Source organism: Aspergillus melleus (genome assembly GCF_016097325.1).
Source record: "Aspergillus melleus strain CBS 546.65 chromosome Unknown contig4, whole genome shotgun sequence".
In the NCBI taxonomy this organism is placed as follows: domain Eukaryota; kingdom Fungi; phylum Ascomycota; class Eurotiomycetes; order Eurotiales; family Aspergillaceae; genus Aspergillus; species Aspergillus melleus.
In genome coordinates, this window is record NW_025763373.1 from 4,531,464 (window position 1) to 4,556,993 (window position 25,530).

General features: G+C 52.2%; 9 protein-coding genes across 9 annotated transcripts; 3 read left to right on the plus strand and 6 right to left on the minus strand.

The window, feature by feature from the left end:
• Positions 1–145: 145 nt before the first annotated feature.
• LDX57_008335 (arylsulfotransferase family protein) lies at positions 146–2,552 on the minus strand (the record flags this gene model as incomplete). The annotated part of the gene is made up of 2 exons (XM_046090059.1): positions 146–1,861; positions 2,136–2,552. The coding sequence occupies 2 exons, from the start codon at positions 2,550–2,552 to the stop codon at positions 146–148; spliced, it is 2,133 nt and encodes a 710-aa protein (XP_045946031.1).
• A 1,361-nt stretch (positions 2,553–3,913) lies between these two features.
• On the plus strand, positions 3,914–6,118 carry LDX57_008336 (uncharacterized protein; the record flags this gene model as incomplete). Its single annotated transcript, XM_046090060.1, has 1 exon — positions 3,914–6,118. The coding sequence occupies one exon, from the start codon at positions 3,914–3,916 to the stop codon at positions 6,116–6,118; it is 2,205 nt and encodes a 734-aa protein (XP_045946032.1).
• A 295-nt stretch (positions 6,119–6,413) lies between these two features.
• Positions 6,414–7,548, minus strand: erg20 (bifunctional (2E,6E)-farnesyl diphosphate synthase/dimethylallyltranstransferase; the record flags this gene model as incomplete). Its single annotated transcript, XM_046090061.1, has 2 exons — positions 6,414–7,337; positions 7,429–7,548. The coding sequence occupies 2 exons, from the start codon at positions 7,546–7,548 to the stop codon at positions 6,414–6,416; spliced, it is 1,044 nt and encodes a 347-aa protein (XP_045946033.1).
• Positions 7,549–7,873: 325 nt separating this feature from the next.
• Positions 7,874–10,143, plus strand: cut23 (anaphase promoting complex subunit CDC23; the record flags this gene model as incomplete). Its single annotated transcript, XM_046090062.1, has 4 exons — positions 7,874–7,977; positions 8,058–8,778; positions 8,831–9,014; positions 9,071–10,143. 4 exons carry the CDS (start codon positions 7,874–7,876, stop codon positions 10,141–10,143), a joined length of 2,082 nt encoding a protein of 693 aa, XP_045946034.1.
• A 333-nt stretch (positions 10,144–10,476) lies between these two features.
• Positions 10,477–13,689, minus strand: LDX57_008339 (ATP dependent DNA ligase domain protein; the record flags this gene model as incomplete). Its single annotated transcript, XM_046090063.1, has 2 exons — positions 10,477–12,487; positions 12,539–13,689. 2 exons carry the CDS (start codon positions 13,687–13,689, stop codon positions 10,477–10,479), a joined length of 3,162 nt encoding a protein of 1,053 aa, XP_045946035.1.
• A 281-nt stretch (positions 13,690–13,970) lies between these two features.
• Positions 13,971–15,922, minus strand: sap61 (SF3a splicing factor complex subunit PRP9). The gene is made up of 3 exons (XM_046090064.1): positions 15,767–15,922; positions 14,295–15,694; positions 13,971–14,234 (listed from the first exon to the last, which is right to left on the minus strand). The coding sequence occupies exons 1-3, from the start codon at positions 15,854–15,856 to the stop codon at positions 14,210–14,212; spliced, it is 1,515 nt and encodes a 504-aa protein (XP_045946036.1). The 5' UTR covers positions 15,857–15,922; the 3' UTR covers positions 13,971–14,209.
• A 202-nt stretch (positions 15,923–16,124) lies between these two features.
• Positions 16,125–17,517, plus strand: FAL1 (ATP-dependent RNA helicase eIF4A; the record flags this gene model as incomplete). The annotated part of the gene is made up of 4 exons (XM_046090065.1): positions 16,125–16,155; positions 16,224–16,478; positions 16,538–17,431; positions 17,498–17,517. 4 exons carry the CDS (start codon positions 16,125–16,127, stop codon positions 17,515–17,517), a joined length of 1,200 nt encoding a protein of 399 aa, XP_045946037.1.
• A 1,500-nt stretch (positions 17,518–19,017) lies between these two features.
• LDX57_008342 (uncharacterized protein) lies at positions 19,018–21,190 on the minus strand (the record flags this gene model as incomplete). Its single annotated transcript, XM_046090066.1, has 6 exons — positions 19,018–19,129; positions 19,185–19,332; positions 19,385–19,865; positions 19,950–20,353; positions 20,408–20,502; positions 20,586–21,190. 6 exons carry the CDS (start codon positions 21,188–21,190, stop codon positions 19,018–19,020), a joined length of 1,845 nt encoding a protein of 614 aa, XP_045946038.1.
• A 2,683-nt stretch (positions 21,191–23,873) lies between these two features.
• On the minus strand, positions 23,874–25,412 carry LDX57_008343 (Auxin Efflux Carrier superfamily; the record flags this gene model as incomplete). The annotated part of the gene is made up of 4 exons (XM_046090067.1): positions 23,874–23,966; positions 24,012–24,192; positions 24,247–25,060; positions 25,184–25,412. The coding sequence occupies 4 exons, from the start codon at positions 25,410–25,412 to the stop codon at positions 23,874–23,876; spliced, it is 1,317 nt and encodes a 438-aa protein (XP_045946039.1).
• Between the last annotated feature and the right edge of the window lie 118 nt (positions 25,413–25,530).

Below are 25,530 nucleotides of genomic sequence, written 5' to 3' on the forward strand. Positions count from 1 at the left end.
CAGTTCGTAAATGTGAATGCTGGGCAATCAACAACGCATACACTTAGCCCTCTAACCCAATAGAATCGGTTAGATTGAAATAATTACTATACAACACTAATGTACACACCAATCACTATCACCAACTACCAACAAACATCATCCATCATCCATCCACAAACCGATCCCTCGTCCCCGCCACATTCTCATACGACGCGAGCCTCGGATTCCCCAACAACGAGAACTCAATCCCATCACTAAGCTCCCCATCACTCAGATCCTCCTCGTCCCCATTAAACCCGTCATTATCGACCGGAACCCAATTCCCTCTTTCCCGATCCCTCATCGCAGACTCATACCCTTCCCTACCCCCTCTCACCCTTCCCAAACACGGTCCAACAATCCCACCTACCCAACCTACTGCAGGCACATTCCTCACCTTCTCCCCAAAAACCCACTGCACTAACACTACCACCCCCAGAAGCCCAACCGCCGACCCAAACCCAACCATCCAGAACACAAACGACCGCATCCCCGGCGTCAACACCACGCCGCTCCCCTCATCATCAACACCATACGTCACGCCCGCTTCACTGCTCGCCGGATCCCAGGCCACGAAGAGCGTCGCGCCTAGCACGTGGCCTGTCGCGTTTAGGGCGACGACGCGGAGAGCTTGTTTTTGGATGTGTAAGGGGATCGGGATTATGGTTTCGAAACCGGATTTGGGGACCGCGGCGAGGAAGTTGAAGGCGGGTGAGGTGAGCGATTCGTTGGGGTTGAAGGAGGTGGATTCAGAGGTGCTGATGGCGTGGTTGAGGGCTTTGATGTCGATTTCTTCTTCGTCCTTGCCATCTTGGCTATCCGTGCCATCTTCGGAGGAGGGGGACAAGCCCTGCAACACCCACGTCGCGACCTCCGTCGCCCCATTCCAACTCACGGCCGCCTCGTACGCATAAACGGCCAAGTCCGGTCTCGTCAGCGGCATCCCGACCCACGGGTGTTTGAAGACGCGATATGAGATGATATCGCCTTTCCCGAACCCGATCTCCGGGCCGAAGTGCACGTGGCAGAGCACGTCGCCGTGGATATTGTATTCCGTCCATGCGGCGTTGAAGCCGTAGCCGAGGAGCACGTTGCCTGAGTCTAGGACTTGTACGGAGCCTTGCGATTGACTGCTGATTGGGTGCGGGTTCCAGTATTCGTGGCGGATGGAGACGGTCATGGAGGTCGTGTCCAGGTCCAGGTAGAGGCCGCGGCTGGTGAGGGTGGGGGCGCCGATGCCGCGGGAGGCGTTGTCAAAGACCGTGAGGGAGGTTGTGGTTGTGTTGGTGCTACTGTTGGGTGTCAGGGTGGAGTTGGAGTTTGAGCTGGCGGGTTGAAACCGCGCATGATGCTGCCAGGTGATATTGGTAGCGGACTGAGAAGGCGAGAGATCCGTAAAGGAATTATTAGCGCCACCGAGACGCCAGAGGACAGAGCCCGACTGGCCATCAATATAGGCAAGACAATTCGCGTAGCGAGAGGAGATAAGGAAGTTGCCCAGCTCGTCCTTGTCGATGCTGTTGATATGAAAGAAGTCCCAAGGCCGGTCCTCCGACTCGCCGTTGCCTTCGCGGCCACGGAACATCTCCGCGAAGGTGAAGTGGTCGGAGGCGCGCCATTGGAAGAGCAGCTCGCCGGTCTCGATGTCGACTTCTTGGAACGTGCCGTCGTAGATCCATCCGTCTTGGGGACCGTCTTCGACGGTGCGCAGATCGGCCGGCCGCGTTTCGTAGATGGTGAACACGGCCGTCTCGTTCGATGTGATGTGAAATTCGTGTAGATCTGCGGGTAGGCCGTTGGCGCCGCGGATCTTGTATGCTTCTTGGTAGTTGGAGTCGAGCTGGAATCACTTTTAGCATTCTGTGGGCTTTGGGGATGTCTGATGAGAGGTGTCTGGATGCAGGCTACCAGGCTGTAGGCCATTTGCTGGTCATGGCACTTTATATATAGCAACACCATGAAAGACATATACAGCCGTGAACTCAATCAATCGCAGTGATCCAGACATCCGTTTCATGCACTCAATAGTTATTTGCGATCACGGCGGTGATCACCTGGTAGCTCACATATCCAGACATCCTCCACCCACAAAGATAGAGCATCGTCAAACTCACCATATAATAGGTCCCATCCCCATGACCCGTAATTCCATCATTCCCCGTCCAAAAGGTCAGATAATCCTGGCCCCGATAGCGGTAGACGTTCAAGTTATACGTCTTCCCGTAATCCTTCGTCCAGACGAGATGGCCATCCTGATCGATGATCATCGGCCCGGGAGTTGCGACGCCTGCACCGCGCGGCGCAATCATCGTGAACTGCCCATCCTTGCATTGCGTGCTGGACTCCAGATAGTTGAGCGTGGGCCCGATGATAGGCGTGGATCGATACGTTTCTGTCGGCCAGGCGCCGAATTTCCCTTCATCGTAGTCCACGGATTGATGATAGGGGCCGTAGTCTGCTTGTACGAGACTGCATAGAAATAGACCGAGCAGGGTGAATGTCAAAGTCGTTGCGAGTCGACCGCCGAGCATTGTCAACGGGGGACGATATCGTACTGCCCAATGAAGCTAGTGTTTATACCGTAGTGACTGATAATCGCAAGTAACATAGATCGCTAGCTCCAAAGGATTGGACGGCAAGGAATAAAAATCTGATCGGTTTCAAAACACGAATATCCCCAACCCGCTGTCATCGGAGAAAGGGGAGAAAAGGAAAACAGAATGGTTCGTGCGCCGCTGATTTTCATATTGTCGGGATAGACGCGCGGAGGAGGCCCACCTTTGGGACCCGTCCAGCTGCCAGCGTTCGGTTGTCATTGTCGACAACCTCGATTCTCCCTCATCCTGTTTCCGCTCTCCTCATGGTGGAGGGATAATAACTTGGCACTTGGCAGCCCCAGGTCGGTGGGGAATTGATGCTGCCGAGAAATATCGGTGGTAGGGCTAGATAGGCATCGACGTTTTGTATGCGAAGACTGGAGGATTGTTGGCGGAACCATAGAGTGTTGAACGTAGACCAAGAAGCTAGCGCTGGATGGAAGGTCGGGTACAGCGGGAAGGGCTGAGAGGTCCACCTTTGAGCTGGTCGATACTTGATGATAATGGATTGTTGATGTTGATAGGTGAATTGGTGAGTTCAAAGCAGTAATAATCCGTCTTTATTCTCCGTCCGAAAAAGCGGGATCCATAGCAGATGATTGATTGGTCGAACCGAAGATCCACCGACCATTTACTATCGTCTTGGCGTCTTGGGAAGTGATATGAAGCTGCCCCTTTACGGAGTATATTTGTGGCATTTTGAGCCTTGTAGGGTACAAGTGCTGAGAATAATGAAAAGGGGCTTCTTGACAGCTGCCAGAAAGGTTACAATGTAGGGCTTCAACGAGAGCGTGACATCCCAGTTGGGTTAAGCGCCTTTTGGACATCTCCGGCCTTCGCTTTTCCTTCTTTCTCTCTCTGTTTCTCTCTTCACGTACCTTTATTTCATCTTCACTATGAGCTTCTGTAAACAATACCTGCATCAGTGATGCATTATGCTAATGGAAAATGCAGCTTTGGTGCTCATCTGACGATCTGAGTATTCTATATTCACAGTGAACACTACTGACTGGATTGATGTCACCAACAATTTGAATCGTTTTATTTTTTTCGGCAAAGGCCTTTCCGAGACTCATGCGGAGAACACCAAGAGATGTATTACTATCTAGGTGCGCATCCGGTAGGGAAGTGATCATCGCTGTGAAGTATACCGATTCGTGGGATTTATTTGCTGAAATGCATCGATTTGCGGGGCAATCCATCCTGCCCAACAGTATGAAGGACAACCTGCAATGTGATTCCTTCAGTATCAGGTCCAGTTTGTTGCCCATCCTACAAAGAGCTGCACCATTGTAATGCGCCCCTGCTCAGCCTGGTTCAAGCTGTGGTTCTTTTGCTGCCTTTTAGACAACCGTCTAGGCGTCACGGCATTGTCTCGAATCGATCGTCAACAAGTTGTCTCTGGATTCAACCCAACTCGCAATGCCAGCTCAACAAGCACGCCGATGCAGGTTGGAAATGGTAACTTTGCATTCGGAGCCGATGTAACTGGCCTACAGACATTCCTGCCTTATGGGACCCTGTCCTCTTGGGGTTGGCACAATTCTTCTCTGCCCCATGGAGCTTCACCGGCAGATTTCACCGGCCTCGACTGGTGGACACATGGAAGATTGGTCACCTATGAGATGCCGAATCCTGCGCAGTCCGAGATCTCTCAGTGGCTTATCGCGAATCCGCACCGTATGAACCTCGGAAGAATCGGGTTCGTATTTATGGGTGGTAGCGCAAATATCACCGAGGACGACCTTTTAGAGAAATACCAAGAGCTAGATATCTATCACGGTGTTTTAACGTCTACATTCACTCTCAACGGCCACAAGACCACTGTCTGGACGTGTGTCGACCCATCCTCGGACACAGTATCGGTGCGCCTGCATTCTGAACTGCTTTCTCACGGCCAACTAGCTGTCTTCTTCGACTACCCTTATGCCACGGGCGCGAGTAAATATGAAGCCCCCTTCGTCGGGGACTGGGGTGCTGTTTCAAACCACACTACAGACCTACTCTTTTCCGGAGGGCCAAACGCACAGATCAAACACACACTAGACGTAACAACGTACTACACTGATATACAGTGGAGCAGCAACAAGACAACAATCACCCAAAAGAAGAACACGCACCGCTATATCCTCCAGCCTCCCAAAACCAACAACCCCGACTTCGAACTAACTGCCACGTTCTCCAGCAAACACAACCACACCTCACAGCCATCTCCTAGGACCAGCACCAGCTCCATCACTTCGCGCTGCAAGCACTGGTGGAAAACATACTGGGAAACCGGCGCCTTCATAGACCTAACATCCACAGCGAACCGCACCGCGCTCGAGATCCAGCGCCGCATCATCCTCTCCCAGTACCTCGTTGCAGTCAACGGCGCCGGAAACGACCCACCGCAGGAATCCGGCCTCGTCAACAACGGCTGGTACGGCAAGCTCCATCTAGAGATGTACCTCTGGCATTCGGCGCACTGGATCTCGTGGGGTAAACAACATCTCCGAGATCGGAGTATCGGCGTTTACGAACGGTTTCTGGCATCCTCGCAAGCAAGAGCCTCCAAGCAGGGCTACGAGGGCGCCCGATGGGGCAAAATGAGTGATCCGTCTGGAAGGTCTGCGCCGGGGGAGATCAATTCTCTACTGATATGGCAACAACCGCATGTTTTCTACTTTGCGGAATTGGAGTATCGATCTGTGGTGGCGAGCTTGGATGGGCGAGATACGATGCGGGTTCTTACGAAATGGGATACGCTTCTGACTGAGTCGGCTGATTTCATGGTTTCTGTTGCGTTCTGGAACTCGTCGACGGGCTTCTACGACCTAGGTCCGCCTATGTATCCAGTCTCGGAGAATACGCCTCCGAACAGCACCCGCAATCCGACGTTCGAGCTGGCCTATTGGTATTTCGGAATTGACGTGGCGATCCGGTGGAAAGAGAGATTAGGTCAGTCTATTCCAATGAAGTGGAAGCACGTTCTCGAGAAACTGGCACCGCTGCCCACAGTGGAAGTAACCACCCCGTCTGGAAAAAAAGATATCACGTATACATTGTACGAAGGCATTCCAAATATGTGGTCAGATCCCGAAACAGTAATGGATCACCCAGCACTTACGGGGATCTACGGGCTCCTACCTCCCCTTGCGGTGGTAAACATGACCATTGCCGAGGCCACGGCGGCGCAAGTCGCGCGGACTTGGAACTTCACGGACTGTTGGGGGTGGGATTTCCCGATGCTGGCGATGAATGCAGCCAGATTAGGCAATGTCGACGCCGCGGTGAGGTACCTCGTTCATCCGAACTTTCAGTTCGACGACGTCGGCATGCCGGTTGGGCCGATGCGCAATGTGCCCACGCCGTATTTTCCCAGTAGCGCGGGACTGTTACTGGCCGCGGGAATGTTCGCCGGAGGTTGGGAGAATGCAAATGACACAATCTTGCGGACCACCCCTGCCTTTCCGGCTGAATGGAATGCCATGGCGGAGGGATTTTTGCCGATATTTTAAATCATTGGTGATGTCAGAGGTGTGACCTGCAGGGCTGTAGGTGGAGTCAGATTAGAGCCCAACAATTGTCATGAGAAACCGTGAATTGTATACGTGCAATGCTTCGTAGTCGTAAAGACTAGGCTAATCTATCGCACAAGCTGGATGGCTAACATATATTCCGGTAGCGGGGGTAAAAAAGCCCGAAAAATATACTCAAGAATTAAATATAAGGGGTATGTGTGGTATGATTTTGCAAGCACAGAGCTGTAGGCGTGACAACCTCAAAACAAAATTAAATAAAATCGAAAAGCGTTTATTTGGAGCGCTTGTAGATCTTGGACACAAAGGTCTCGAAGACCTCCTTTTTCAAGCCTTCCGACTCGTCGACAGCGGCGATCTTGGAGCGCAGATCAGCAACGGTCGCCTCCTCGTACTCCCGGTACACCTTCTCCAAGTCCAGATCCTTGTAGATCTGCTTGACCTTGGCCTCCAGCTCGCTGTTTTTGCGACCGTAGGCCTCGTCGAGGGTCTTGCGCTGGTCCTCGTTGCAACGCTTCAAGGCCTGGTTGACCAACCACGAGCACTTGTTGTCCTGAATGTCGGTTCCGATCTTGCCGATGAAGGCGGGGTCGCCGTAAGCGTCCAGGTAGTCATCCTGGACCTGGAAGTACTGACCCAAGGGGATGAGGATGTCGTGGGCCTGACGGAGGTTCTCAGGGGTGGCGAGCTGGAGGTAGTGCAGTGCCAGCGCAATGGGGAGGTAAAAGCTGTAGTAAGCGGTCTTGTAGGTGACGATGAACATGTACTTGTCGAGGGAGAAGTTGTCGAGGTTGACGTTGTCCTCAGGGGCGGTGATGAGATCGCACAGTTGGCCCAGCTCCGTCTGCCAGGTGACCTCCTGGAAGAGTTCGACCAGGTCGATGTAGGCGGGGTGCGAGCGGAAATGTTTGCGCAGGATCACATAGATCGAGGACTCGAGCATGAACGCATCGTTAATCGCGACCAGGCCGACGCCCTGCTGACGGTACCAGCAGGGCTGGCCGCGGCGGGTGATCGATCCGTCCATAATGTCATCGCTGACCAGGAAGAAGGCCTGCAGCAGTTCGGTGAGCCAGCCCAGGGTGCTGAGGTGCTTGAACTGCTCGTCGGTCAGGGGCTTATTCAGGAGAGCGAGACCGGTGTCGGGGACGGAAAGACCACGGTTCAGCTTGCCACCGGGAACGTTAACGTTGAGAGCCTGGTCACATCAAAAGATCAATTAGTATGACAGTGCAGAAAACGGGGTGTCGGGAAGTAGAAGTCCTCGAGGGCGAGTCTGGCAGTCGCACCTTTTCAAACCATTGCATGGCATTCTCGGGCAAATTGTATTTCTTCGCATGAGCAAGGATATCCTGGGCCAATGAGGGGAAAACAGCCTCGAAGGCAGCGCGATCCGTGGTGGAAGCCATTCTGGGAGAGGAGGGGTGAGGTAACGCGGTCGGTGGAGCAGAGGAGGAGGGACTGGAGGGGAAAAGGAAGAGAAGCAGAAGAGAGGAGGAGGCGAAGGAACAATCAATTAATTCCCAAAGATTCCCAAAGAGGCAATGATTGTTGCGGCCTTCGGCCCCTCAGACGTGTTTGCTCTGTTTGCTTTGTTTGCCTGCGGGTCCCCAATCGGGTAATCCTTTGCATTCTCCCGCGTCTCATACTTGCTGGCCGGCCTCTTCTTTCTCCAATTCCTCTTCCCCTTCCCCTTACCCCCAGTCGGCCTTCTCGCAGAGCTGCATCGCAACCATGGCGGCTCAATTCACCGACGAAAATATCCAGGAACTCAAGTTCCGCCTGGAGGATGCCGCAATCAAATGCTCCGAGCGTTGTTTGTATCAATCCGCGAAATGGTACGCCCGAGGCTGTCTTGTTTTGGTCTTCCTCGAGACGCCTCAATGAATTAACGGATGATATTTGCTGCACTGTCTAGGGCGGCGGAAATGCTAGATTCAATCCTTCCGATTGATCAATATGACACGGACCCCGAATCGCCGATGGATATCGCCGATGCTCCTGCGACCCCTCCGAACCCTTACCTCCGAACCCAGGACCCTGCCGAAGCTGCGCTGGAGGCACAGGAATCTTACAAGTATCTCTTGGCGAAGTCATACTTCGACACGCGCGAATACGATCGTTGCGCCGCCGTCTTTCTTCCTCCGACGATTCCCCCCGTGCCGCTATCCACAACATCCCCGAATAATCCCAAATCGAGAGAGTCCTTAACACCGCAGAAGGGGAAATCGAAGGCGTCGCCGTATGCGGGGGTAAAGGAGAACAGCTCGACGCGCAACCCATACCCCAGACTTAGTCAGAAGGCCCTATTTCTGTCGCTGTATGCGAAGTATCTGGCCGGAGAGAAGCGCAAGGATGAGGAAACCGAAATGGTGCTGGGTCCCGCGGACGGTGGAACAACGGTCAATCGCGAGCTACCGGATATCGCGCGGGGATTGGAGGGATGGTTGACCGAACGTCGTGAGAAGGGGCAGGGAGATAGCAGCCAGGGGTGGTTGGAGTACCTCTACGGTGTCATCCTTCTTAAAGGGCGAAACGAAGAGGAAGCGAAGAAATGGCTTATGAGAAGTGTTCATTTGAACCCATTCCACTGGGGAGCTTGGCAGGAGTTGAATGACCTGCTTGCGAGTCCGGAAGATGTACGGCTTTCAAACGATGGTGCCAACGGTTGGATAGCTAACTTTTCGACAGCTGAAACATGTCATTGATATCTCCCCGCAGAATATCATGACGCTTATCTTCCATGTGCATTGCAGTCAGGAGCTGTACCAGGCCACGGAGGAGACATATCATGCCTTGTCGGAGCTCGAGACCATATTCCCTACCAGCGCGTTCTTGAAGACCCAGCGAGCCCTACTATACTACCATTCAAAAGGTATTGCCCTCACCAAGCGTTACCGAACCGTCATTGCTAAGAATACCTACCTGTAGACTTCGAGGAAGCATCGCATATTTTCACAGAAATACTCATCACCTCCCCCCACCGCCTCGACAGTCTCGATCACTATTCCAACATCTTATACGTTATGGGCGCGCGCCCGCAGCTTGCTTTCGTCGCGCAGGTTGCAACCGCTACCGACAAGTTCCGACCCGAAACATGCTGTGTAGTCGGAAATTACTATTCACTAAAATCCGAGCACGAAAAAGCAGTCATGTACTTCCGTCGCGCCCTCACTTTGGACCGTAACTTCCTCTCTGCCTGGACCCTCATGGGCCACGAATACATCGAAATGAAAAACACCCACGCCGCCATTGAATCCTACCGTCGAGCCGTCGACGTCAATCGCAAAGATTACCGCGCGTGGTACGGTCTCGGTCAAGCCTACGAAGTCCTCGACATGTCCTTCTACGCCTTATTCTATTACCAACGCGCCGCCGCGCTTCGACCCTACGACCCGAAAATGTGGCAAGCCGTCGGATCCTGCTACGCCAAAATGGGCCGCATCGAGCAGAGCATCAAGGCGTTGAAACGCGCCCTTGTCGCGGGCTCATATTACGCCGACGATACCGCCTCCAACGCCAGCGGCATGCCCGTGGCATCTAGCCGGAAGATCCTCGACCCCGAAACCCTCCACCAGATCGCCACGCTCTACGAACGACTCGGCGACGAAGACGAAGCGGCCGCGTACATGGAACTTACGCTGCAGCAAGAAACCGGCCAGGTGCCCGTTGAAGAAGAATACGAATCTTCGGACAATGAGAATGACGAGGAAAACGACGACGAACGATCCGCCACCGGCGAGCGCTCAGGCCGTCGTCGCGCAGGACACGGCAATTCTATGGCCAGTCAGAATAATGAGGACGACGATACATGGCACGGGACCGGCGTTACGGCGACTACATCTAAGGCTAGATTATGGCTTGCACGGTGGTCGTTACGAACCGGGGACCTTGAGCGCGCTGATCAGCTAGCGAGCGAACTGTGTCAGGATGGGGTTGAGGTTGAAGAAGCAAAGGCATTAATGAGGGATGTCAGGGCTAGACAGGAGGGTGATCAATCTTGAATTATCGGTCAGTCGGGCAGACTTTGATTGTTTAGAGCGCTTGTTTCGTATCTTTTGTATCAATATGGGCTAGCGAGGCGTTTGTTTATTGTTTCAGTTCTTGTGGAATGGCAGCGATGGTCTGTCAGATGCATTTTCATGAATATATACATATTTATTCAAGATCAATACACCGTCACGATATACTACCGTATATCGTGATGCCGTATAACTGTAAAGCCTGAGAGGTCTAATGTACAAGTGACCAAGCATTTTGCCGTTTGCCAACTGATCCACAGCTCTTTCTAACCTTTATACGGCATTACCGATGTCCTAAACGAACAAAAAAGCGGCTCAGGAGACTCCAAACTCACCCAAACAAGATACCTCACTTCTATCAAATGAGATACAGATAGAGAACCTGGGTATATCTCCTTCCATCCCACAAGGAACGGTACTAGTACTGGCACCGTTCTCCGCGCCTGGATCGTCAAGTTTCGGTCCTGGCCGTGTCTGAGCTGCGGTGGGCATAGGCGTGCAAAGAATTTCCGAACAGGATAGGATCCCATCCGAATACCCTTCCTTCCCCATCGCTCTGTTCTTCTCTTTCATTCTACGGCCCGTTCCTGGAAAACCAGCACCAACTGTATCCGTATTCCATTTCACGCATGCGTAGAAATACTCCCGCGCGATACCCGACCATGCTTCGCTGAGACTGAATATGGTATCATCTGCTGAGGCCGGAATTTCGAGAAACGCAGAGTCAAAGATTAAGATCTTGCCGGGTGAAGAGTGGGTATGGAGGAGTTGGTGATGGAGGGTCTTGGTGAGTGTCAGGATGAATGAACCTAGGGGTGTCTTTTGGGTGTCGAGAAGAACAAGGCCTTGAGACTTTGCGGGTTGAGATTGGATGGTTTGCAGGAATGTCATTAAGGAAGAGGTTGTGGTGAGTGTGGTGGCGAGGATGGTCTCGTCTTTGTCCCTACTCTTGTAGAGAGGGCCGTCGAGGTATATTGGGATGGTGGATAAGGGGTTTTTGGAGTGCGTGTTGGAGGCGTGAGGAACGTTAGATAGAGTCTTGGACTTGGGTACTTCTTTTCCCAATAACTTTGGCTCTTTGCTGCGTACTTTGAACTCGATCGAGAGGCCGGGGTTTGTAGGATACTCAGGGTGCCGTAAACGTAGAGTGGATTTGGGATCCATGTTTGATCTTGATGCAGCTGTGAAGTCTTTTTGTTGGTTTGGAAGATTCTCAGTGCTGGTCAGGAAATGGCCAGCGGGTTCGGATACATCAGACCGTGGACTGGATGACCTCGAGGTATCAACATAGATCGGGATCTGGGTTGTACCTGAACGGCATGCGACTCCCGATTGTCTTGGGTCACACACAGCCGCGGACGCGGACGAAGCTGGCGGAGACGACGAGGCAGTCGTCGAGACCATGCTTTGTGAACGATCAACTATGTACTTAGATGACCCATCGCCCAGCTTCAATCGTTTTGACCATTGCTGTTCCTGTGCCAGTTCCTCAGATGGGATGGCTCGAGCTTCATCCGCTAGAAGCTGCAGTTCTGTGAAAGAGGCTGCTTCTTCGAACGACCGATCTGAATGAATCTTCAGGATCCTGGGGAACCGAAGCGTGAAATATCTGGCGCTGGAAGGCTTTTCGAACCCACCGCCTAGCATTTCGACGATAAATGGCTTCTTAAATACGGTAGCCATACTAGGCAGGCCACCATGCCCGAATTCTATATCAAACCCGTGATGATCCGAGTCAGCTGCGCAGGCACTGAACTCGCCAACTTGATTGAGGATTTGCATGTTTTGCGGACTGATGCCATTCCTATCGATCACGTCAATCACTCGAAACCTCGGCTTGACCATAGATTGCAGTACGCTGTCTTTGTTGACAAGACATCCGATGAAGAAGTGTGTCCACAGTATCTCTTTATGGCGCTCTCTGAGCGCGACAGCATCTCGAGCGTTGTATGATCCACCGATGATCGTCAAGTCGACTGTATCACCGAGCCCTGGAATGTAATCTTTCTTCAGCTTAATCCATCGGCCGGAGGAGGCGTTTGTTCCCCAAGCAAAGGTGAAGTAAGGGTCCTCGCAGCCTTTCAAAACGAACCCTTCCCATCGCTCAGCGATGCCTTTCCCGAGAAGCGCCTCAAGTCGAGACTGACTTCCGGGATGTGAAAAGTCTAGGACACGCTGTTCAGCTATATCAGCGCGGCCATGGATGAGTTTGACCAGGCTTTTGAGAAGTAGCCTTCTCTCTCGATGGGGTTTTCGCAGGCAAACATCGTCGTCAAGTAGTAGGACGTCAAAGAAGACAATCATCAAATGCTCATCAGGGTGCGGTCTTCTGGGGTTAGGAAAAGCATTTAAAAACGACTGGAGTGAGGCAACTCACTGCGAATCATTTTCCGTGCCGATAAAGGTGCCAGACCGAGAGATAAATTTACGCAACTTATGGAAATCCATGATTCTACGGTGCGCATCACTCCATACAACCAGCTCACCTTCCACAATACACCGGCGCGAGAACTTGCAGTCCGGCGTCTTCATTCTCAGAGAATCCTTGAGAACTTCCTGAATGCCAGCCCTATCTTCCGTGGAATCCTTCCCACTCTTGGAGAAGATTTGTATGGGGTCGTGAGGTCTCGAGAGGTCGATATGAATCTGACAGTATTCCCCATCATACTTCTTCTCTATACTCATCCGTCGACCATCAATCATCTGACAGCAATGTTTAATACTGCGAGCTTTATAATAATCCGGACGTCCAATCTTCACCCCGGTCACCGGATACAAATGCTTCAGGCCTATCGCGCCCAAATCTGTCGCCTGGCCCGGTTCCGGATGCGCAGGGAAATACGACAACGGCTCCGTCCTGAGCATGCTCAACGCTGCCTCGAACGAATTCTGAAACAGGAGCAGCCGCGGTAAGAGGAAGTGAAGACTCCTCAGCGCCACCCCCTCGGGCACCACAACCGGATAGTAACACTTCAGTATCATGCGCGTCAACCACTTCGCATCCCGGCTCCCCAGCCGGCGATAGATCGGCGACAGCGCCTCCTCGACATCCACGGCCGTTCGCTGTCGACGCACCCTCGGGCCCGAGAACCTGCTCCGCGACGCGATCTGCGCCAACACGGAATCGATCTCTTCCACCGTGACTTCTTGACCGTCGAAGATCTGGTTTTCAGCTTGCTTCATGACGTTTTCCACGCATTGCCCGAGATCCGCGCCCCCTGACACGCGCCATTTTTCGAGTTCTTCGCGACGAGAGGATCCAAGGAGTAAACATCGTCCGATAACTCGCGACAGGGAGACATCTTGCAGCATGTATACCCTGTCTGTCCGTTTCTCTGGAAATAGACATGATAGGACGGCGAGCTGGTCTGTGTCTGCTTTGCGAAGCCGCTTGGCATGTTGTCTGAACCATAAGCTGACGATGCGGGCATCTGGATCTGTGGAGCGGGAGTGTGTGGCAGCTTTGAGGATTCGATTGTTCTCGAGCGATGAGAGCAGATCGCACAGATGCTGAAACTTAAAACCCATATATCCTGTGTCTTGAGGGGTTGGTGTGGTTGGAGACCGGGGGTTTTTGCTATGATAATTTCATTTTGGCGTCAGTTTGCTCATATATAACGAGGGCTTGGCCTTCGCCTGTCACACGAGAAATACAGATGATGGAAGGCATTTGGGGGCAAACATCGCAGGGTTTGTGACTCGGAGGACACGAAGCCGGCCGGACTCACGCGAGACCGCGTCCATGGATCGCGAGAACACGTGATCCGAACCAGACTGCGGCAAATATCGCAACAAAAAGCAGGTAATGCAGTTGACACGATCTAGTATTGCTAGTGATAGTAGCAGCTTATGGTAGAATACATGAGACACACGGCGACGTCGTCCGTGCGCTGGCACTGTGATAGATTGAAGATTCCCAACCAGACAACCCAAAGAACGTAACCCCGTAGAAATGAGCAACACCACCAAAAACTCCGAGCTTTTAAACGTGAAATATATGGTATGAGAAGGGAAAAGGGGATGGAACATGGAAGTAGTGGAGTGGCGTTTACAAAATACCCTGCTTTTGAAGACTAGTGATCTGTTAGTACTCTGTCCATAAGTGAATAAATAGGGTGCAAGGGGAAACGTACTCCAAGTAGATTCTCTCCGGCATCACGTTGCCCTCTGCGTCCTCCATTTGCACCACGTTATCTTTGTGCTCTCGGTCCTTCTTGCGATCCTGCTCAAGCTTCTCCCACAGTCGAATGGCGTCTTCGATCCGGGTGATTTCACGAAAGAGGTTGGTGTTCGATGTGATTCCTAGACACTTCAGACCGAAGATGTGCAGGGCCTCCGAGAAGTGTTTGTCAAACGCGCGACGACCCATGTATACAAAGTTTCCGCAAATCTCACAGGGGTACTCAACACCCAGTCCGTGCAGCTTGTAGAGCCAGTAGGGAATCGGCTTGCCGTCCCAGGCCAGAGGAAGCTTGAGAGGATTGTAGATGCGATCATCTCCCTCGTCATCAGATTGATCACCTCCCTGAGTATCGCCAACATTTTCAGACTCAGCAAGCAACGCCTCCAGTTCGAACTGGCGCTCTCGCTCCGTCATGCCCTGTTTCCGCTCCACGTTGACCCGAGTAGCTTGGCGCTCGCTGCTCAGAGCTTGTGCCAGCGACCGAACGCGGTGCTCACGCTCCGCGACGGCGCGCTCTTTCAGACGATGGGTCACAGAGTTTGCACCTCCCGCCGAAGGGGCCGGCTTGTCCCCAGACTCCCCGGCAGCCTTGCGGGCCTCAGCAGCGCGAACGTGCTTCTTGCCGGTCAAATGATTCTTGTAGACGTTCTCGTTCTTGAACTCCTTTTCGCAGTCGGCGCACCAGATCCCTTCTCCGGTTCCTTCGGTCTTGGGTCCCTGAGTCCCGTCCTCGGCTTTCTCCTCCGTCCACCCGGGGACTTCATTCGCGGACCACTGCTTCTCGAACTGCTCATCGAAGCTGGCAAACAGCTTCCCGAGATCCTGCAAAGGCCGCACCTTCTTAATGAACTCCTCCAGGTAGTTGGCCAGCTCCCCCGCATACCGGAAATACGTATCAGACAGCTTATTGGCCCGCTTGATAGTCAACTGCGGTGGCGTGAAGGCATCGAACACGTCGAGGTACTGCACATACGTCAACCGCTTCACGCCAGGCAGGTTGAGGTACTTTTCATGCAACATCGTCAGATCCAAGAACTGTCCGTAGCCTTCTTCACCCGTAAACATGTGGTCGATGTCCAAGCCGAGCGGCTCGCCTTCGCCAGGCTGGCGGCGCTTGTACGCCCGCTCCAGGTTCTCGACCGGCTCGTTGGGATAACGACGATGGAAGTCTTTGATCTCGTCCAGCTGCTTGTAGAATTCTTCGAACTGATCACCCGTCGAGATCGATTGGATTTCCTTCTCGCGCGCGCCGTCCGCATCTTTGTAGATCTCGAGGAGCCGGTTCGACTGTTCGTCAATGCGGGTTAAGAAATGAGAGATTTCGTGGTCGCGAACAAGGCGCTCGCGGATCTAGAAGCAGAAACTGAGAGTTAGCTATCTGTCGAGGTAATGTGCACGTTGGGAGTATGGGGCTCGACTCACGTTGCGAGGTTCATCTCCGACGCGGTCGGCAACAGCTTGCTCTAACCGTTCCAAATCCTCATGGATAAATCGCTGCTCTTCGAGAACCATCGTGAAACAAGGACGCGCGAATGTCGTAACGGCCCCTTGGTGTAAACGGTGTTAGATTCCCCTCCAGGTGCTGGAACGTTGATCGCCGCTGCTCGAGAGAGCTTTGCGGGCGAGGTCGACATCACGTGATCGCGGGCGGTGGCACTCGAAAAGTCGCGCCGGAGACGGGTTTCGCAGCCACTACTCGACTACCTCATTCACCACTTACGGTTGCCTGCATTGCGATACCTTTCTCATTTGACAGTCTGAGGAATCCGGAGTATTCAAAATGGCGGACGGTATCGATCGACGAGCTGATGGTATGGACTGGATCCCCAGATTTGGCACAAAGACAGTGCGCCCTCGAGTACTGACAGCGCAAATTTAGACCGCATGGAGTTCAACACCTCCAAGGAGGTGACGGTCGCTCCGACCTTCGAGGACATGCACCTGAAGGAGAGCCTCCTTCGTGGTATCTACGCATACGGTTACGAGTCCCCCTCCGCGGTGCAGTCGCGTGCGATTGTCCAGATCTGCAAAGGTCGCGACACCATTGCCCAGGCGCAATCTGGTACCGGTAAGACGGCGACATTCGCGATCAGTATTCTGCAGGTTATCGACACTGTTGTCCGTGAGAGTCAAGGTACGTTGATATTGTCTCCTAGGGGTGGTGGGGGTTTCAGCAACTCATTGTCGAACTAGCGCTTGTCCTCTCGCCCACTCGTGAACTTGCGACTCAAATCCAGTCCGTCATCATGGCCCTCGGCGACTACATGAACGTGCAGTGCCACGCCTGTATCGGAGGCACGAACATTGGTGAAGACATCCGGAAGTTAGATTATGGTCAGCATGTTGTCTCGGGTACCCCCGGTCGAGTCGCGGACATGATCCGCCGCCGCCACCTGCGCACCCGCAACATCAAGATGCTGGTTCTCGATGAAGCCGACGAGCTCCTGAACCGTGGATTCCGCGAACAGATCTACGATGTCTACCGCTACCTGCCGCCCGCCACGCAGGTTGTCGTTGTCTCCGCCACCCTGCCGTACGACGTGCTCGACATGACCACTAAGTTCATGACCGACCCGGTCCGCGTCCTGGTCAAGCGTGACGAATTGACCCTCGAAGGCATCAAGCAGTACTTCATCGCCGTGGAGAAGGAGGAGTGGAAATTCGACACCCTTTGCGATCTCTACGATACTTTGACCATCACCCAGGCCGTCATCTTCTGCAACACCCGGAGGAAGGTCGACTGGTTGACGGACAAGATGCGCGAGGCCAACTTCACCGTCTCCAGCATGCACGGCGAGATGCCGCAGAAGGAGCGTGACAGCATCATGCAAGACTTCCGTCAGGGTAACTCGCGTGTGCTGATTTCCACGGACGTCTGGGCGCGTGGTATCGACGTGCAGCAGGTGTCGTTGGTTATCAACTACGACCTGCCGACGAACCGTGAGAACTACATCCACCGTATCGGTCGAAGTGGTCGTTTCGGAAGGAAGGGTGTTGCCATCAACTTCGTCACTAGCGACGACGTGCGCATCCTTCGTGATATTGAACTGTACTATTCTACGCAGATCGACGAGATGCCTATGAACGGTAAGTCTCCCATGCTGTCCCCCCCCCAAAAAGGAGAATAAGGTAGAAACTAACAACCCTCGCTAGTTGCCGACCTTCTCTCCTAATCAACCCCTTGCTGCTAAAACACCTTGGACCTCGAGTCCCGGCATGCATATGAATGAAACCGAAAAGCAACCCCTAGCTAGCTCTCTACAAAATACCATCATCCCTCCTCGACCCATCCAGACACCCCCCCCACTAGGACCAACGAACAGAAGAGCTAGGTAGCCACTAAGGTACCCACTCTATGACCTCAAGCCAAAAAGCCCGCATAAAGACAACGGAAAAAAGGAAGGAACCATACCAGCGTGGAGGAAATGGGAAATGAACCAAAATCGTAAGTCCCATTACCACTCACCAGATCCTCAAAACATACCAGTCCCTGTCCTATCTTAACTAACACTCCTTGTCAAAAATCTCCCAGTTTCATGCGATATACCTAGTATGCATGCCGGTATACTAAGGCTACCTGAAATGAGAATTAAACCAGCCAGTTGCTAGGTGAATTTGGATTCTGTTTTGCAATTGCTTTTTTTTTAACTATTCTATCTGTTACTTTCATGGCGTTTATTCGAGTTGGGGATTTCTTTATCTTTTTTCAAAGTGATTGCTATTTCTGAATCCGAGTCAAATCAATGATCTTATATTTATTTTTCTTGTTTGGTAGTCTTAACTATGAATATATGGATCTTGCAGTTCTTGACTTGATTTCCTTTATCTCCAAGGGATAATAGTAGTTAGCATATCAGAGACTGCAAGGAAGGCCTGACCAACTATCAGCCAGCTGAGCTTTTCGGTCTAGCTACCTTAGAAGTGTGTCATTCTGATACCTGGAATTTCTACAGATGAGGACGTACGTATGCATGCATCCATCCACACTTTACGAGTTACGAAAGTTAATTCAAATGCGCAAAGCAATATATATAAATCATGTTTCCACGCCGAGTCTACAACTAGCAACCTGAGTAAAGACAGATTGACCATCTTGACAAAACGATAAATCAGGAGCGAATGGGCACGAGAAGAGCAAGAGAAGCAAAGGATACCAAATTCACTCCGCCTGACCGTTCCGAAGTTAACCCTGAACCATCCTTATCACCCAAAACCAGACATATCAAAAAAGAGAACAAGGGGATGAGGATTGCGGAGAGAGAGAGGTAATTGTAAGGGATGGTTAAGAGGATAGAAAGAGGGGGGAGGGAAAATGGAAACAATGTATGATAGCGCCCATGTCGCGGCCATGCTGGAGAAAGGGAATTAATGCTCGGTACACATGAAAGTAGAACATATGTCAATTTGCGATACCAAAAAGGTGGCGCCTGCTACCTGTATCGACGATCCCTGATAGCCCAGGGAAGTAAAACAATGTGTATATGCAGAACTGTTCAGGGTAAAAGTGAGAAAAATGGAAGATGAAAGATAGAAAATAAAAGTAAGAGCAAAGACAACAAGGGATGGGTCTTGGACTCCAAAAAAGCTCCAGGTATATTCCCATGAGATGGAGGCGAGATTACCGGCCGAAAACACAAAAATTCCACATACTGTAAGACAGGAGAGGGGTCTCATTAAGGGGTGAATGTTGAACGTAAAGCACTGGTTCGTGCAAATCCACTGGCCGATACGGCTCGGTTTTTACCCATCAAGGCATTAGGGTGGGTATCACGTTCTCGGGTCCAGCTGCAGTTTGTTAATTGCTGCTGTCCATCGAATCAAGAAGGGACAAAGAACTTACATTCGGACCAGGCAATCATCACCGGCAGTAGCAAACATGCCGGGATTGGTGGGGTTCCATGATATCGCATTGACGCATCCCGAGATGTGTCCCTCCAGGGTTTCCACAACCGTCCCGTTTTCTCTGTGCCAAATATAAACACGCGAGTCTGGATCCGAGTTAGCACTAATCAAGTCTCCCGAGGGCCTGGTGTAACTTGCCTTCGCTCCCGCTGACAACAAAGTTCTCCACCGCTCCTCCGAAGGCACTTCGGATGACAAAAGAACCCTGCTTCTGCCCTTGGAACCGTCGGATCACGTTGGTGGTGTCAATATCGATGAGCTGTATTTGGCCCTCTGAGAGGTTCACCAGCATCTGGCGAGAGTCTTTGCTGACGGCAACGGACGTAGGCTTGCTCTTCAACGGAAGGCAATATTCCTCTTCGTGAGTCGTGAAATTATAAACGTGGATCTTTTCTTCGACATCTGCCGCCAACAATCGTCGACCGTCAGGGGTGATAACACAGTCTTGAACGCGGAACCCGCCCGGCCACATATAAATAGCATGGCCGCGCAAGCTCCAATGGCACAGTTGCGAGCTCAAATCAAGCGAAGCCGTCACAAATGACTCTCCGTCGGCAGCCCAAGCGGCAGCTGTTACTGGTTGACGATGATGATTGATGGTTAAGAGGCAGCGACCCGTCTACGAAGATAGTAAGCAACGATGATCAAACGACAAAGAGAGAAAAGAACAAGAGACAAATTATCAGGTATACAGGGAACTCACCTCAACGTTCCAAACGCGAGCTTTCTTGTCCTGGGAGCAGGTAATGAGTTTGGTATCGTCCGGACTCCAGCTGGCATGAGCCACTCCGTCGTCGTGATCCATCAACTTGTGAATCACGGCAAACGTTGTCGTGTCGTAAATGATGACGCTATGGTCCCGGCCAGCCGTGACTAACTTCGTGCCATCATGGGAGAATTGACAGTACCAGACTTCGTCGGAGTGTTGGTTCAGTTCGATCCCTGTTCGAAGCGGGAAATCATTGCGGTCGCACATATGGTCCGAATACAATGACGGGGGAGATGCGGTGTTGTGATATCGGCATTGGTTGATCTGATTTTGCTTGACGTGATTAAGCAATATAGCCAGACGATTATCCGGGATCATCACGGACGGGGAGATGGATTCTAGCAGTGATTAGTTCTATTTTTGCGTAGAATAATGAATGGTGGGATACTCACTGGATAGATCCGATAATAGTTGTTCCCGCGAAAAAGCCATTGGGCCGTTCAAGCCAACTTGATCGCGAAGATGCTCCGGAGGACACATGAGAAGACTGACAGCATTTAGTAGGGATGCTTGTGGGCAGAGGATAGATGGCCCTCGACATAAGAAAGACAAAACCGAAGTGAAACTCACCTGGATAAAGCATGAAGACGAGCAATGTCGTAATTGAGAGGCGTCAGCTCGTGTCGAAGAACTATGAGTGCAGCTCCGAGATCACGGCTCTCCAGCAGTTCCAGGAACTTCTGCTGTCGGAGGTAGAAGAGCATCTCATTTAGCTCGGCATCTTCCACCAGAACCAATCTCTCCTTCGCAGGTGTGTAATCCCGACCGTTACTTAACGACCGCCCGTTTCCATCTGGATAAAACGAATGTATCAGGATCTTCTCGGCCTCGGCCCATCGCCCGTCCAACACCGCAGCCCGGAACGTAGCAACGCCAGCACTTTCCAGCTGATAACCACTTTCCTTGCTCAGCATCGACGCCGATCCATTGTACCCCAGCTCGAACAGACTCTGGATCAGTATCCGGGTGACTTCCTCTCGATCATGACCGAAATATGACGACGACGCGGGGGGTAGTTTCTGCGAACCGTTCGTGTGCAGATCACCGTTGGACGCAACAAACGAGGCCTGGCCATTCAAGGCGTGCGAAAGACCCGCCTTCTGGGACGAAGATGCAGTGGAGCCGTTAGAGGCTTGAGAGAGACCATTCAAACTCGAAATTCCATCCGGCCGCATATTTGCCAGGCGCCTGCGCTTGGGGGATGGCGAACGGCCTTCTGATATGGTGTGGGACTGGATACTGAGGTGATCTGGGAAACTGGCCTCGCTTGCCGTGCGTTCTCCCAGGCGACCGCCTGTCGTTCCCTCGGTGGTTTCTCCGGAAGTCTCGGGGGTGCTACTGCGGCGACGACGGCGACGAGAAGACGACGAACCCAAGTTCCCGTTCACACGAGCAGACCTGCGATAACCGTCGACGAAGGATACGGAGTTTGAGGGCGGCGGGACGTTGCTTGCAGCGGCGGCGGCCGAGCTGTTCGGTCGGGATGAGGAAGGTCGGGAGGGGATAGGAGGGTTGGGGTGGTCGGGAGCGGCGGAGGGTGTATAGGTGGGTGAATCGTTTGCCAGCTCGAAGGCTTTGTAGATCTGCCCGTTCACCTGGCTCTGTAGAAGAACCAGGGGAGCAGATCTATTAAGAGCGGCGGGTCACTGTGATGCTCGCCGAAGAAGCTCGGGGATTAGATTGTTGAGAGCTCGTCAGAGGTCTGTAAGTCTGCCAATGGTCGGAACGAAAGAGGCGAAATAGTATTTTTTGGGGGGGTGCTTGCGTTTATTACTGAGAGAGATAGATGTCGGTGAGAGAGAGGAGGGGGAGGTAAATGATAAGTTGGGGTAGGGGGGTTGATTGATAGTCGAAGAAAACGCCCCAGGAATGCACGGGCGGAGAGGAGAGGTTCTTATCGGAGTAAAGGTGACTGAGGTTCGGGGAAGGCGCCAACGGAGGTCGATGTGGAGGGGTGGGGAGGGAGTAAGTACAAGGGAAAGCTTGAGGTTTTGTGCAAACTGTAGAGAAAAATAATAACAGCAGATAAAGAGGGTTTTTGTGGAGAAAGAAGGGAGAGAGAGAGAGCAGAAAAGAGAGAAGGAGAGCAGACGGAGGGAATCTGCGAGGGGAGAATTGAGAGCTCGTTAGGAAAGACGAGGTTACCTTAGGGGAAGTCTTCACTTATACGCCGTGGGGCGAGTCACGTCAGGCCTTGGGCACGTTATCTCCTTAGTGAACCTGGACTGTTTGAAATATCGGAATGTCTTGCTTTTTGATCTGGTCCTTTCTTTTTCTTGGTTGCTCTCCTGCCCATTCCATTACTCCTTCATCCTTCTGCGTCATCCCGGTGCTTCTCTCTACCTCGTAACTATTTACATACACGGGAAGATCAACGGTCTCAACAGTCTCAAGTCTCAACAGCGCTCACTACAAAGCTCATTTTAAATCCCTCTAGGCCCTACATAAACAAATTCACCAAGGGAACTCAGCAAGAGGTCTGTGTGAGCAATAATTATACAGTTAAGAAAACAGGCGTTTCTAGCAAACACACTGGGCGGTCAACGACTCCGACTACGGACTATGAATACCTCGCCAACACGCAATACGATTCGATCATCTGGATTCTCCTGGCAGATGACTGGTCCCTACGCCAATCTGAATTCAAGGATAACAAGGAGAAACTGATTGTAGGCTGACTCGCCAGGGGAAACGGGTATTCGAGGGAGATCAACGCATCACCTGCTTCGACAGGGCCATTGTGGTCCGGTATTCAGGACAGTAGACATCATGAATTATTGACCTACCATTCCCCTTCATTGTCTGGTGACTGATATACGAAGCCCAAGCTCAAGCGATCGAGAAAGAAGATGAAAGAAAAAGGCAAGCTCGTCTCGAAACGAAGCCCTGAAACCCACGTCAACGGTGGAGACCCGGCCATCTGGTACCAGTGAAGCAGGTCCAGGTGGACTATCACGACCATCCCGGACAAAACCCCTTGAAAGTTGAAACCCGATCGATTCAATCCCCGCAATAAGAAGGGCAGATAGGGGTGTTAGGTACGGTCTGATGCATACCCAAGGGGAGTTGGAAGGACTCGGGTACTTCCGCAATCGTCCGTTTCGGGGGTGCCGAGCCATTTCCGAATGGGTCCGAACTTCCGACGGAGGTCCGTCTACCTAGTATAATATGGAGTAGTGTCAGTGTCACTACAAGTAACGGTCGACTACATGACTTAACCATGATCTCTTCAAGCATCCGAAATCTAGAATGTTGAGCGACCTGAAGAAACGAAAGTTACACCGAATGGCGGGGATCTGACCTCATGATGATGCTTCCTGCTTCCCCACATCTCCTTATATCTTCGGCGGACGTCCCGTCTGACTTTCTTCTTTCAACCATCTTCACGGTGTTAATCAATCACCCTCAATACAGCCTCAAGACAACTTCAGAACAACCTCATACCTCACTACAAATCCTACGTCATGGCTTGCGATTGCAGCAGCGGTAACACCTGTGGCTGCTCCGGTCCTCAGAACTGCACCTGCGGTAGCAGCTGTACCTGCAAGGGATGTGGCGTAAGTCTCTCTGCCCTTGGAATCGCTGGAATGCGCACGAGGCTAATCCGTTGCCCTTACAGAAGTAATTGCCCCCCATTCTACGGAGTACATCAAATTCGACGATGGAGTTGATTGTGGAAATGGAAATGAACTGAAAATGAATGATGCAATTTACGAATAGGATGAGAATGAAGTGAATGAGTAGGAGTATTGTACTGTACACAAATGATGCTGGATTCGTGATGATTCTTAGCAGTTTATGATCTAAATTAACACACCGAGACTATGTCTCGAATCGAATCGTCTTCTCTATTTGTATTCACATGGCGCTTTTATACTCTCGCACTGCCTGCGACGCCTTGAGCGCTCCCGTGATGCTGAAACAGATGAACGGCGACAAGGCGTACATAATCTATACTAGTTAGCCTGTTGCAACTTGACAAGGTGGGCTACTTACTGTCAACGTCTTCGCAATGGCCATCTTCTCCTCCTGCGATACCCTCGCCAACTCCGCCAGCCCCGAAATGACCAGCGCCGGCGGACCGGCCGGCATCAGCATCAGACTGAACCAAAGGATGGGATCCGATTGAACCAGACCCGTCCGTCTCGCCAGGAGGTAGATCAGCGAGATACTCAGTCTATTTTCATTAGCTGTAACTATTCCCCTAACAAGAAACTTAGGTGATACTCACGCCGGCCACAACACCAACCGCACGACAAATATCGTCGCAACGGCCTTGAACGGCGTTCGGCCCGAACCACCACCACCACGGCCTCGCATCTGCTCAAAGCTGACTCCGAGCTTACACCCCACCACGAATATCTGCAAGGTCGTGAACAACTTGCCTATATTCTTCACGCTAGACGTCAACCACGCATTGAAGATTCCACCGTCCTCGTAGGACGCAAAGAACGCCTTATGCAATTGCGGCACGAGCCCCAATACCGCGCCTAACAACGTACACCCGATCGCCACATCCGTGACCGGCGACTTGAACGGCGCCAGGATCTCCTGGCCCACGCGACGTAGCGACACCGAGGCTTTGGACATCCAGTTCTTCAGCCTCAAGCTCAGCCCATGCTCCCGCTTCGTCCGCCCTCGCCTAGGGAGCAAAGACGTCTCCTCATCTCCGCCGGGATAGCGGTGGTGATACCGTCCCTCGTCCTCGCTCACGGCATCACCTTCACCATCATCTTCCTGCTCATCCACATCCTGATCCCCTTCCTTCAATATCTTCGGCCCCACCGCATACCCAATCGTATTACTAACCACAGCACAAAGAATGAAATAGCTCTGCGCGCGCGCAATCGCATCAGATTCCGTATCCCCGTCCTCGATGATCAACTTCAAACTGCCCACGCTTTCGAGGCTCTGGAGCAGGAGCAGTGGTAGCGAGGTCGTGTTGTTGAATGCGCATGCGGGGATGACCCATGCGGGGAGTTTCAGCATCTTAGAGATCGCGTACGCGAGCCCGATTGAGATGCTGGTGTAGATTATTGACCATGCTGTACGGACGGGGGGGAGTTAGCGTTTAGCTTGCGGTTTTCGCGTGGAGAGGCCCACTGCTCGCCAAGTAGATAGGAATCTATTCAATGAATAGGAAAATAGAAAAGAGATGGTGAACGTACCAAGAACAGGTCCATAATTCGCCAAATTCCCCAACTCCAACTGTTCCCCAAGATGCGTGATAATAAGCGCCGGAAGAAGCAGTTTCATACCCAGCGCGGCGACATCGTCAATGGAGGATTTCTGGATCAGTCGGAGTCGTTGCGCCGCGGCGCCAAAGGACATTGTGAGCAGTACCGAGACGCATGCTTGGAGGGCGCCGAGGAGGGGGACGATGACCCCTTTGTCCATTTTGTGGGTTCTGATTGTTTGTTTGGGGACTGTATAGGGGAGGTTTATTTTATATATCGGGGTGGGATGCGGTTTCGTGGGATAATGTTTGGATTTACTATTGTTTGATGATGGTTTT

What these genes read in the sequence shown, in the direction of transcription:
- sap61 (XM_046090064.1), bottom strand. Translation starts at nt 15,856, where the DNA reads ATGGTTCTCGAAGAGCAGCGATTTATCCATGAGGATTTGGAACGGTTA. An exon ending in TCGGAGATGAACCTCGCAAC is followed by an intron (nt 15,695 to 15,766) that starts GTGAGTCGAGCC and finishes TTCTGCTTCTAG; the next exon opens with ATCCGCGAGCGCCTTGTTCG. An exon ending in CCGGAGAGAATCTACTTGGA is followed by an intron (nt 14,235 to 14,294) that starts GTACGTTTCCCC and finishes ACAGATCACTAG; the next exon opens with TCTTCAAAAGCAGGGTATTT.